Consider the following 13399-nt stretch of genomic DNA (forward strand, 5'->3'; position numbering starts at 1 on the left):
TAACAATGCAATAACATGAATCTGCATAGCTAATCATATGCTAAATAGTTCTATGAAATAGCCAAGATGATTGTCTATAAAATGATGGTAGTCTCACGTTCAAAGCAGAAGTGGATAATGAGATATGGAGCCTAAAAGTCAAAAGTTTAATAATTTGTTACCCTTTTGTTCATCATTGGATATATATATTAAACATCCGACAGGACGGTCAGTGACACAGTTTTGGTCTAATCCAGTGCCAAGGAAATAGCCATAGCTTTATGTCTTATCTTCGAATGTTGCATCAAGGCAATGTGTAGGACAGTGGAGAATAATTAGGTTTCCACGATTTATTAGTAACATGAAAACATGATCTACTTTAATTAGAAATATGTAAATTTGACCCAAGATTTACCACGTAGCCTAATTCTATTTGTCTTGGTCAAATATATGCTGGCGTGAAATTTTACATTCCGAGAAAACACATAAACGTAAATACCACATGTCAGATTAGAAAATCAAAGCCAAGCGGCCCAACAATTAGAACGTCTGCTCTTTAATTAGTGACGGCTTCTGTAGTTTACTAGATGAAAACATTACTAAATTCCGAGAAATTCAGCATGTTGTAAATATCTGAAGCAATTATTACTAAAAATTAATTTGTGCCCGTTTATGTTGCTGTCTTCAAACATGTAATTACTTGCACACCAAAGAAACCCAACACATTCCCTTAGCATTGACCTCAGGGACTACAGCCTAACTCCATACCCTGGATCCCAAAAAAGACTGTGTACCCAAAAAACTCCACCACAATTTGAACATGAGGGAATATCATCTACAACTAATGGCCCAACCTTGTTGATGCCAAGATATGAACCCAGTACACGTAGGCTAATTTTCTCTTATCGAGGAGTAATGAACCTTAGGTGCAAAAAAATGGGTGTTCGCAACCCCATTCACATGTAGTAAAAAATACAGGTTGAATTGCTAACGTCTAAACTTAGCCATATGGCGCCCCTCACCTTAGATGGTTTGGCCATCAGCTATCGTTCCTTCCTTATCTCTATATAGGCCAAATCAGATTTTTTTCAATAGGGAGAGAAAAATAAACTACTAAGACACTGGTGGTGGCTCAACTTCGGCAGAAGCAAAGGAATCTTCTGTTGAAATTTGACGCTCCCCATGCTTCTTTTCCCCAGACACCAGTCATGCGTAAACTTGAAATAGTTGGCTGGTCACACCAAAATCAGCGGGTTTGGCTGACATTAATCTAATGTCTATGAGGGCCTTAAAGAGTAACCGTTGTTTTAATTTGCATCATTTAATAAATAGTACAAGTGAAGATAATACACTAATATATGTTATCAGAGACATCCGTTTCTTTCTCCTCTTGGACTCATCATTTACTCACAAAGTCTCAATTTAGAGGTTAAATCTGTATTCAGCGACTACAGGCTTTCCCATTACTGAGATAGGAGATTGCAGTTGGTGCTCATAAAGTTCTATGGAGAGGGGAGGAGCTAGAGACAGAAGCAGACATTCTGCTGCAAGTTCTCCTGAAACAACGGTTACCGTTCTCCTTTATGAGCACCAACTGACATCTCCTATCTCAGTAATAGGAAAGCCTGTAGTCACTGAATACAGATTTTACTTGTGAATTGTAACTGTCATTTCATCATTTCAGGAGAACTTGCAGCAGAATATCTATGTCACCTCTAGTTCCTCCCCTCTCCATAGAATTTTAAAAGCACCAACTGTCATCTCCTTTCTCAGTTCTGGTGGAATCTGTCTTGACTAAATACAAATTTTACTCCTGAATTGAGAAAGAAAGATCAGTCCAGGAGGAGAAAGAAGCAGATCGCTCTGATAAGATATATTACAAAGTTGCTTATTTTCACTTATACTAGTGACTTATGAAATGAAAAATAAAATGACGGTTCCTCTGTTACACTATTTACATATTCCCTCTCTAAGACTAACAAGTTGAAGTCTATAGAGTGGACCACTAAATGCTGAATTGGCCATTTACCAGCAGGGACCACATGTGGACATCCATGCCGATCATTACTACTACCTTAAGTCTACTGTTTCACTGCACATTTGAATATTTACTACATATGTTTGTTGTACTGTATTTACCTCCTATGCTCAAAAACTACAGTAACAAGTGGGTATGCGGCCCTGGTTCATTTTTTTTTCAAAGTTCTAGGGCTTCAACCTATACTTCTGAGCCCCCAATCTACCAGAGAGGTTTTTGGGACCCTAAAGGCATCAGGTGCAACTGCAAAGAGACATTAATTGATGGGTAGACAATCTTTACCTTCTCCTAAACTATACCGTATCCTCACATCCCAGGCATTCATAATTTCTTTATTGTCGAACCCCAACATTACAGCTTGTGAGAAACATATGATGGCCATAGTGTGGTTCACACCCTCATACGAGAGCCCAGCGTCCAAGCCACAGATGTCCTCCAATGTGATGCTGTTCTTCTCTTTATGTCCCTTTGTCCGGTCTGATTTGTCTTTATACACCAACATCAGCAAGCAATCTGAAATATGAAGGATAGAAGTCATCAGTATAGAACAATCTACTGTATATCTGCCCCGACATGAAATATGTTAAGCCTTTTAATGAAGTGTTACTTCTCCCACCATGTCTTTATTATTTCCATGCAGCTATGTAACGGAAATTGTCTTCACACATTCTAGGATATGGTATGAATTTCACGTCATGATTATTGTGTGAACTTCATTATTTTTGGCCATTGCTTATTATAAACACGTCCACAATCCTCGAACCCAAAGTGAAGATGGCATGGACATTCGGTTGTGTAGTATAGTACTCTACAGTATTGAATCCTAGCACTAGTGGTGTTGAGTTTGATGAAACTCAAGTGGACTATAGAGCTTCATCAACGACCAAGACCCACTTGTCCCATTAGCCATGAAAGTCTCATTGATCTTCATTGCACAGTTGATGGCATATTGTTGGCAACATTTCCACAGGATCCTCCAGGGACCTCCTCTTATCTAAAAAATTGTGCTTCTGTGATCGCTCTTCATACATGAGACCACCAGTGGACTTCTCCTGTAGGAGCTTCCCACATCAAATTTTATTTTCGGGACACTAGCAAAAAATATCAGTTGTCAACCCTGGACAAGGGTCATGTTATAAATGTTTATCAAAGGTCAGAGTAACCATCTAAGAAAGAGTCAAGCATTTTACAAGTTGGCCAACTCAAATACTAGTCACGTTTTTCCATACATTTCCAATACCTAAGTTGACATTATACTTATTAGTCCATACTCCATCCTTCCACCAGCGTAGATATTACTATGCAAACTTTAAGGAGCTTAACATACATTTTTTTAAGGATGCTTATAAACCAATGAAACAAGAAGTACCATTGGACCATAAGTGATTATGTCCCTGACCCTGCAGCCAATCAGTAGCCTCAGTAATGAGATCACTAGTGATCAGCATCCTAGAGCGGGAGATGGTGAGAAATCTCCAAACTACATAAAGATAAAAAATTGAGCAGAAAACCATCTAAGTTGACCATGCACATATGATTAGGGCAGACAGATGGTGGCCGATCACTGGTACGTCAGCTCTTTTTTTAAAAAGGATAGAACCATCAACATACAATGCTAAAGTGACATATTAAAAAAGGCATGCATGTCAAAAAAGGGTCAAATGATCTGTCCAATATTCAGTGAATTTATTTGAACCATTTTTGCAGACCAGCCATAAGTCATAGGAGAACTGTGTACAGATTTGGTGTCAGGCTTTAGTACTTGTTGTTTCTGGTACATGTGCATCATGACACGGTATTCCTTTCTAAGCAAAGCAAGTCAAGTATACATTCCTTCATATCTGATTTCAAGGGCCCATATCAGTTCTCTATGTACATTGAGCACTGTTCTCCTACAGCATGGACACTATTTGTGACACCCGTCGGTACAAACAACCCACGGTGTACTGGGGGGTACTGGTAGATTACGGAGGGTGCAACCAGCCACTTCGCTTGGATGGTAGACTGCACACTTATCCAGATAACTAACACACTTATCCATCACTAACCAACTCTATTGTCTACAGACAACACTTTCATAGTCTCCTTTATAGAAGAAGGGTATGAGAAGGCAACCTGAAGCCTGATTGTCTACTCTGAGGCCTCCTTTGCTTGTTTGATTTATTGAGAAATCTAATCTTTCCCAGATAGTTCAGCCAGATGGTGACAGTCAATAAATCCAAACTGGTGAAGTCATAAGTGGTAGGATAAGCAAAGGCAGGATGGGCTACTACCTTTCGTTACCTGTGTAGGTTAGAAGCCTGTGTCCTGAAATTGAGAGACTGTATAACCCAGATTGGTATTATTAGCACCGGTAAGACATAATATGGTCTTGCCTAAAAGGGTTTCACTTTACATGTTCCAGTTGTTAGAGCGCGATGAGGTTCCTTGTCTTCTCTCCTAAAAGACGGTGGACGACTGAGATATTCAATGAAAATATAGCCATGTACGTCACTATTTCATGGGTCATTTCTGTCTTCCTTTGAATTAATTTAATCAAACACACAGTAACATGGGGGACATCTCCACATTCTCCATACAGGAGGTTTTCTGACCTCCCATTATACATCTACAAGCAATAAATTGGAGTCGGTGCCTCTGCCGCCGTAACTGCTCCCAATCTTTTGCCGCATCTTTTTATAAGATTTTGGAGGTGTTTGTAGGAATTTTTATGCATTCATCCCTAAAAGAATTTGTCAGGTCAGACGCTGATGTTGGTAGACAGGCTGGGCTCATAACCTCCGATCTAGTTTTTGGATGGGGCTGAGGTCTGGTCTCTGTTCAGCCATTCATGTTCTACCACCTAATTTTCCCAACCATGTCTGGGCACAATCATGAAGAGCAAAAAAGGATTTTCCCAAAACTGTTACCACAAAGCTGGTAGCTAAAATTGCCCAAAATATCTTGGTATATTCTGAAGCATACTATACTGCGTAATCTGTATGCTGTATCTGTAAATTGGGTTTTTATTAAAAAATTTGCACTCATTTTTACAGGATCTTTTTTCCCTGCATATGGCTGCTTGCAGAATGAGTAAACCGAGAAACCGTCAATGACTTCATTCTAAAGGGAGTTTGCAACTCTATTATCTGTCTTCTTTTCTCCACTCTATTGTGTTCACTTATGACCACAGACCACGTCAATGCTGAGCGGAATTTTTCAGCTCAGAAAAAAAGACAGCATTACAAACTCCCTCCAGTATGAGGTCACTACTGCATTCTCAGTTATCTCATTCTGCTGGCTATGCAAAATTTTTAGTAAAACTCAACTTACAGACACAAATAGTGGTCAAAAACTCAACCTGTGCAATTCTTGTAATAAAACCCAAATGCTAAAACAGGCATAACTAAATTTTTCCCTATCGGGGGTTCACAGAAATAGCGCGCACAATTGAACAGCGCATTGATTACCTAATATCACAGTGCAGACCAATAGTTGCGTGTTTTTTCAGTGTCTCCTTTTTGTCAGTCATTTTTATTCTCAATTCATATTAGTGTATATCCATGTAGCGCAGAGGCACATAACTAAATTCTTCCCTGTTTTACATTATTCAATTACATCACCAGGGGTGTATACTGCCACTTGCTGCTTTAAGTATTATCTCTTGGAGTTGGAGTAAGCGCGGGTATTTAAAGATACCCTATAAAATACAAATGCTCAATTTATTTTTGTTCAAAAAAACATGCGTTCAAGTAAGAAAAAAAAGCCCCAAAAGGTGTCCATATATTTTAAGAATATTTCACCAATTAGATTACATGAGCTTAAAGAGATATTCTCAAGTTGTCTCTTGAGGAGCTAAGAGCAGTGCAGTCTCCTTAGTTTCCTTGCTTTCTAGTTTCTATCAGGACGGGCTCTTACCCTCCTTGAGTGACAGATCTGGTGAAAACTAGAACTATATTATTAGTAGCACTTTAAAGTTCAGAACAGGTTTTGCTATAACACATTTATCTTTCAGTGGTTGTTCTACAGTCTAAACTGCTATTACTATATTTACTCATAACATGGCAACAGAACAAGGACATAACTCCAGACAGTGAGAGCAGTGATTAGGAGACTTTCTCTGAAAGCTGTGAGGCTGTTTATTATGTGGAAATTTTATAACAGGAGTTTGGACAGAAGTTACACTGAGAAGGTATAGGGGGAAGTGGAGAGCAGATAACTTTTGTTTAAAAATCAGTGGGCTAGAGAGAGCTGACTGTAATGTTAAGAGTTAACTCCTTTCCTGGAATGTAGCTATTGCACACTCTTGGCCAGGCACTAATGGCTGTGTTTCATGGAAACTAGCTATACACTAAAAAAAAGCTGTCATTGCAGCAGAATAACATCAGATAGAAAAATCAAAGCAATTGCAAACTTGCTTATTTTTGTGCTGTCTAATTAAAGAAATTTAAGAACTTGAGAACACTCCTTTAAAACTTAGAAACCCTTAAACATGACAGCTCAAAAAAATTATGGGGTTGCTTACAGAAAACTAGAGGTTCTATTTTGATTGCATTATCCCCTTCCTGACGTGTCGTAATAATACAACACCTGTCTGAGGCTGGTGTATAGCGCAGGCTAAGAAACTTGAACTCATGCCACACCCAAAAGAAGCCATCTGTGATACACAGCTAAAATTTTCTTTTAGCCATTTATTGCTGCTGTCAATAACTGGCAAAGGCATTTAAATAGTATAATCACTATAGTTGGGCTTCATAAGAGAATGCAATGTTTACTATATCCTACAATACAAGCGATCAAATGATACAAGCGATCAAATGATCACAGATTCATTTACCCCAAGGAGACTAAAAAAATAAAGCAAAAAAAAATAATAAAAAAGTTTTTAAAAAATTGAGAAAAACATAAAAAAAATAAATCCGAGCCCCCCAACACACACGTGCACACACATTTTTCCCTGTTAATAATAAAGAAATAGAAAAAGTAAACCTTTAAGGTATAGCCATTTCTATCAAAGTACGATCTTTCAAAATATAAAATTAGTTAACTTCACTAGCAAATGCAAAAAAGGGAAGAAAAATGAAATGCCAGTATTACATTTTTTGGAGGGAAATCACCCCAACTCCCTAAAAATGCAATAAAAAGCAATCAAAACACCATATTTAACCCAAAATGGTTATTAATAAAAACATTAGCTCACTTAGCCAAAGACAAGCCCTCACACAACTCCAGTGATAAAAAAAATAAAAAAGTTACGGGTCTCAGAAAATGGCGACACAAACCAAATTTTTTTTAAAAAAATTCAGAATTCTTTTTCACCATTTAAATAAATGAAAAAATTAAACATGTTTGGTATCCGCATAACTAACGTCATAAATGTATTGTACCTGTAATGTTGATTATATCCATAACTTTGTGGTATAATTCAATGTCTCTGTTTTATAGAAATTCATGTGCAAATTTTTCTGGTAATGAGCTGCAAGTGCAGGGGTGATCAACTTTGCACTTGCAGCTATTCAACAGGTCTCCGTCTTTCCCTGCCAGCCTCAACTCAGCTACTGATGGCTCACTTACAGCTCTTTAACCTGCTCTGGCTCCCAAGATTGTGCGTAAGAGCCTTAGTTCCCGTGGGCTGCGCATGGGCAGCAAGGTGTAGATAATGTTCTAAGAGCGGGACTATCAATCCTCGCATGCACAGTCCCGGGAATCATGGCACTTGTGTGAAATCTCGAGAGGTGGACCAGATCACAGAGAAGGGTGACCTTCAGTTTCAGGAAGCCGGCAGGAGGGAAAGAGGGTCATAGGCCAAAGAGTTCTAAGTGCAAAGGCAAACCTGCTGTATTTTGTAATTTGCATAAAAACGGAGATTAGACCTACCGGTAATGTTATTTCCAGGAGTCCATCCTGACAGCACCATGGGGGGGTTGACCTTTCATCCTTACAGGGACAGGAAATACACGAGAGGTTAAAAGGTCCCCTCCCACACCACACTCCAGTGATTTTCCAAGTACCACACCAGTATGGATGCAATTAAAATTTATTGAGATTTAGTACAAGCATATTGACACCAGTACAGATCCTAGGGAGGGAACTACCAGTGCTGTCAGGATGGACTCCTGGAAATAACATTACCGGTAGGTCTAATCTCCGTTTTCCAGGACGTCCTATACTGACAGCACCATGGGGAATACCAAAGTAGGAATTCGCTTAGGGTGGGACTACTGCTTGTAGCACTCTACGACCGAAGGTCGACTGGCTAGCTGTCAAAGTGTCCAACTTATAGTGTCTACAGAAAGTGTTCGGTGTAGACCAGGTGGCGGCCCTGCATATTTGATCTACTGAGGCCCCCGCCCTCTCTGCCCATGATGTCGCTATTGCCCTAGTGGAATGGGCCCTAAGTCCTACCGGTATAGGAAACCCTTCGGCCTTGTAAGCCGAGGTGATAATTGTCTTAATCCACCTTGCCAGGGTCTGTGTAGCTGCGCTTTTACCCTTATTTTTACCGCCGTACTGGATAAATAGTTTTGTGTCCTGTCGCCAATCCCGGGTGACCTCTAGGTAGCGGATGACTGCACGTCTAACATCCAGGGAATGGAACAGGTTTTCTTTATCATTCTTTGGGTCTGGACAAAATGAGGGTAGGATTATCTCCTGGTTTAGATTTTGCGGAGATGCTACTTTCGGGAGGAACCTCGGGTCTAGCTTGAGCACTATGTGATCCTCAAAGATCTGAATGTAGGGGTTCTGGACTGAGAGGGCCTGGATCTCCCCTAAGCGCTTGGCTGAGGTTATCGCTACCAGAAATACGTTTTTTTGTGTGAGCTTTGCAATGTCTACCTCTGATATTGGCTCATAAGGGGGTCTACACAGAGAGTTGAGGACTAGATTTAGGTCCCACGGGGGGACCGTCCTTCTTAATGTGGGTCTTAACCTCTGGGTGGCTTTGGTAAATCGCGCTATCCATGGATGGGAGGATAGGGAGAAATTGAAGAAAGTACTTAAGGCCGCTATCTGGACCTTGAGTGTGCTCGGGGTTAGGCCCTTATCAAATCCTGCCTGTAGGAAATCTAGGATTTGAGGGATATTGGGCCGAGACAGGTCTAAAGGGGCACTACCACTTTCTGAGCAGAACCTCTTCCAGATCTTACGATATATTGCCCGCGTGACAGGTTTACGGCTGGCCTGTAATGTAGAGATCACTTGGTCCGAGAGGCCACTGGACTTCAGGATGTCCCTCTCAGGATCCATGCTGCTAGTTGCAAACTTCCTGGGTTTGGGTGTTGAACTGGGCCCTGGGCAAGTAGGTCCGACGACGTTGGTAGATGGAGTGGTCCCTTCTGAGCCATTTTCTTGAGGAGGGGAAACCAACTCCGCCGGGGCCAAAAGGGTACGATTAGCATCACCCGAGCTCCCTCCTCCTGGATCTTTCTGAGAACCCTTGGTATTATGGCGATAGGGGGGAACCCGTATAGTAGTCCCCCTCTCCAGCTCTGGTTCAAGGCGTCGATCTCTTCCGGATGGTCCGCCGGATTGAAGGAGTAGAACCTCTCCAGCTTGGCGTTTCTTCTTGTCGCAAAGAGGTCCAGTTGGGGTGTCCCCCAGCGATGGCACAAGTCCATGAAGATCTCTTCTTTTAGCTCCCACTCGGTGGCCCGGACTTCTTGCCTGCTTAAGTAGTCGGCTATATTGTTTTGGGAGCCTTCCAGGTGTATTGATGACAAGGAGCGGGTGTTGTTTTCTGCCCAGGTGAGGATGCGAGCCGCTAGGTCCTGAAGCTTCCCGTGCCTTGGACCCCCTTGGTGGCGTAGGAAGGCCACTGTGGTCACGTTGTCCGACATGATCTTTATATGCTGGTTCTGTAGGCATGACTTGTTTCTCTTCAGGGTTTCCCAAACTGCTCGTAGTTCTCGGTAGTTTGAGGACTGTAAGCTGATGTTCTTGGGCCATGTTCCTTGCAGGTATCTTCCCTCTAGGTGAGCTCCCCATCCTTCCTTGCTGGCATCCGTGGTGATGGTTACACAAGGAGACAGGATCCAAGGAACCCCCTGGCTGATATTTCTGTGGTTGGTCCACCACTTCAGGGATGATCTTAAAGCTGGAGACGGCCGGAACTTCTTGTCCAGTGAGGACTGTTGTCTGTCCCATCTTGACAGGATCTCCCTCTGCAAGATTCTTGTGTGGGCCTGGCTCCACATAACGCAGGGTATGCATGCGGTTAGGGTGCCCAGAATCTTCATCGCGGTCCTTATCGAAACCTGGTGCTGACCGAGCTGACGAACCTTGTCCATGATGAGCCTTTTCTTCTCTTCGGGTAAGAGTGAGATTCTTCTTCTGGAGTCCAACATGACCCCCAGGAATTTTTTCTGAGAACTGGGCCGAAGATCTGACTTTTCTCTGTTCAGGATCCAACCTAGGCTCTCGAGCCTGGAAATTACTGAAATGAGTTGTTCCCTCAACTCCTCCACTGTACGGGATACCACTAAAAAGTCGTCTAAGTAAGGCATGATGATTATGCCTTCCTGTCTTAAATTTGCCACGACTTCGGCGACCAGTTTCGTAAAAACTCGAGGTGCTGACGCCAAGCTGAACGGAAGGGCCTGTAACTGAAAGTGGTAGTATCTGCCGCCTTTCTTTAGGGCGAAACGTAGGAACCTCTGAGATTGAGGATGGATGGGCACGTGATAATACGCACTTTTTAAGTCTATAGTGCACATGGAAGCGTTCTGGTCTATCAGTGGGATGGCAGTTTTCAGGGATTCCATTCGGAATCTCTTGTACCGAACCCATTGATTTAATGGTTTTAAATTTATGATGGTTCGGCTTTCTCCTGACGGTTTTGTTATCGTGAAGAGAGTTGAATAGTGCCCCTGACCTCTCTCCGCTTCTGGGACGGGAACCACTACCTCGGTCTTTAATAGATCCCCTATGTCGGCCCATATAGGATCTATCAGGGCTCTGGAACGGGGTTCTGTGACCACGAATCGTGCAGGGGGGGTTTTTGTAAACTCGAGGGAATAACCCTGGGAGATTGTATTGAGGACCCATGGGTTTTGGCAGATGAGTCGCCAAGCCTCCGCAAAGTGTCTGAGACGCCCCCCTACCGGTATGGCGTCATTGTCTTCTACTTCTGGAACTTTGCCCGGAACGAGACGGGGGAACCCTACTTTTCCCCCCTTTGAATATTCCCAGCGAGGAGATTTCCCCTTCCCTCTATATTCCTGCCTCTGGTAAGGACGGAATCTCTGAAAGGAAGACTGCCTTCTAGGTTTCTCCTCTGGGAACCCTTTTTTGTCGTCAGAGGCACTCTCTAGAATCTTATCTAAAGCCGGCCCAAATGCTTTCCCCCCTGAGAAGGGTATGGAACATAATTTATTCTTAGACTGGTAGTCCCCCGACCAGGTTTTCATCCATATGGCTCGACGGGCCGCGTTGGATAAAGAGTTATTCCTGGCCGCAAATCTTACAGATTCCGCCGAAGCATCCGCCAGAAAACCAGTTGCGATCCTTAACAGGGGAATACTCTCAAGGATATCGCCCCTAGGGGCTTTTTCCTTTAATTGCTGTTCCATCTGGTCGATAAATAGATACATGGACCTAGCGACAGAAGTGGCAGCTATGTTTGCTTTCATCACCGCCGCTGAGGCCTCCCAAGCTCTCTTCAAGAGCACGTCGGCCTTTTTGTCCATGGGTTCTTTGAGACTGGAAGAGTCCTCAAAGGGAATTGAGGTCTTCCTTGACACCTTAGCCACCTGGGAATCGATTTTAGGCACCTCATTCCAAGTGTTGATGTCTTCCAGGTTAAATGGAAGTCGCAGTTTAAAGTCTCGTGGCACAATCAGTCTTTTCTCGGCGTCCTCCCATTCTTCCAGGATCATCGCCCGGATATGGTCATTGACTGGGAAGACCTGACGGACCTTGGCTCTTAGCCCCCCGAACATCGCGTCCTGGATGGATTGCTCCTTCGGGGCTTCCTCGATCTGCATCGTACTCCTCACTGCCCTGAGGAGCTCGTCCGTATTCTCTGATGTGAAGAGGTACTTTTTCCCCGTCTCCAGGGGTTCAGAGGTGATCTCGCCTTCTTCCTCCGAGTCCGTACCCCATATCTCCTCCTCTGAAGACTGGTCGGACTCCCATCTTGGTCTTTTGGATTGGGACCGGTCGGCCGACTGCGTGGGTAGCCATGCAGAGACGGAGGCCTGGACCTCCTCTCTGACCACTGTGCGCATCTCCGTGAGGAACGTGGCCTGCTCTCCTCTGATGATCTGCAGGGTACAGTCCTCGCATAAGGGTTTCTTCCAAGTGCTCGGCAGCTTGCTGGCACAGATGGGGCATTTGGGCTTGTTTGATCCCCTAGATGCTGCTGCCAGCGGGGTCGGCACCGACTTGTCCTAACAAAGAACAGGAGACCGTTTTACTAACAGCTCCTGTCTTTGAACTCACAGCCCACCCTGCCTCCTACTCACGGACGCTGGGTCTGGCTCGCTCCTGCGTCCGTGTTCTCCGTCCATGATGTCCGCTGAAGGTGACCAGTCTGTACCGCTCTGTACCGCTGCCCCCGCTCTTATCCTACCTTATCTTGCGCTGGACACGCTTCTCCCGTCCATGACGCTTCCTTCTGACGACGTAGGCCCAAACCGGAAGTCGTCATACCCGGCGACCGGAAGTGACGCGGCCGCCGGCTCTCGCGGGAATCGCGCCGGGGGAAGCGCTACATCGTCCCGGAGCGACGCTCCAAGGGACCGCAGGCGGGAAACCCCCCTTAGGGGGGTGCCGCGCGCACCGTCCGACCGGAGGAGTTGGCGGTTGGGACCCCGAACCTCCTGGCCCCGGTAAGTTCTGCTGCTCTCCTGCCGCCGCCGTTGCGGCGCTCTCGTGCCTGTCCTTACAGGGACAGGAAAAACACTGGAGTGTGGTGTGGGAGGGGACCTTTTAACCTCTCGTGTATTTCCTGTCCCTGTAAGGATGAAAGGTCAACCCCCCCATGGTGCTGTCAGGATAGGACGTCCTGGAAAAATTGCTGATGGATTAGTATAAAAAGGAGACCCCGTCTTATAAAACAAAAGAGAGACCAAAGGTATGGACATAATCAACATTTCATTATCTTTAAATACAGTGGGTACAGAAAGTATTCAGACCCCTTTAAATTTTTCACTCTTTGTTTCATTGCAGCCATTTGGTGAATTCAAAAAAGTTTATTTTTTTTCTCATTAATGTACACTCTGCATCCCATCTTGACTGAAAAAGAACAGAAATGAAGAAATTTTTACAAATTTATTAAAAAAGAAAAACTGAAATATCACATGGTCATTAGTATTCAGACCCTTTGCTCAGACACTCATATGTAAGTCACATGCTGTCCATTTCCTTGTGATCCTCCTAGAGATGGTTCTACTCCTTCACTGG

The 13399-nt window shown here is 43.7% G+C and overlaps 1 protein-coding gene across 1 annotated transcript in view; it reads right to left on the reverse strand.

Moving 5' to 3' along the window:
- The window catches only part of DOK7 (docking protein 7), a 187640-nt gene that overhangs the window by 161855 nt on the left and 12386 nt on the right, over positions 1–13399 (reverse strand). The window contains exon 3 of the mRNA XM_073574565.1: positions 2300–2530. Within this exon, the coding sequence (XP_073430666.1) occupies positions 2300–2530 (231 nt within the window). The remainder of the gene's footprint in view (positions 1–2299; positions 2531–13399) is intronic.

This window comes from Dendrobates tinctorius, unplaced genomic scaffold, assembly GCF_039654945.1.
Source record: "Dendrobates tinctorius isolate UK_male_01 unplaced genomic scaffold, ASM3965494v1 ptg000039l, whole genome shotgun sequence".
In the NCBI taxonomy this organism is placed as follows: domain Eukaryota; kingdom Metazoa; phylum Chordata; class Amphibia; order Anura; family Dendrobatidae; genus Dendrobates; species Dendrobates tinctorius.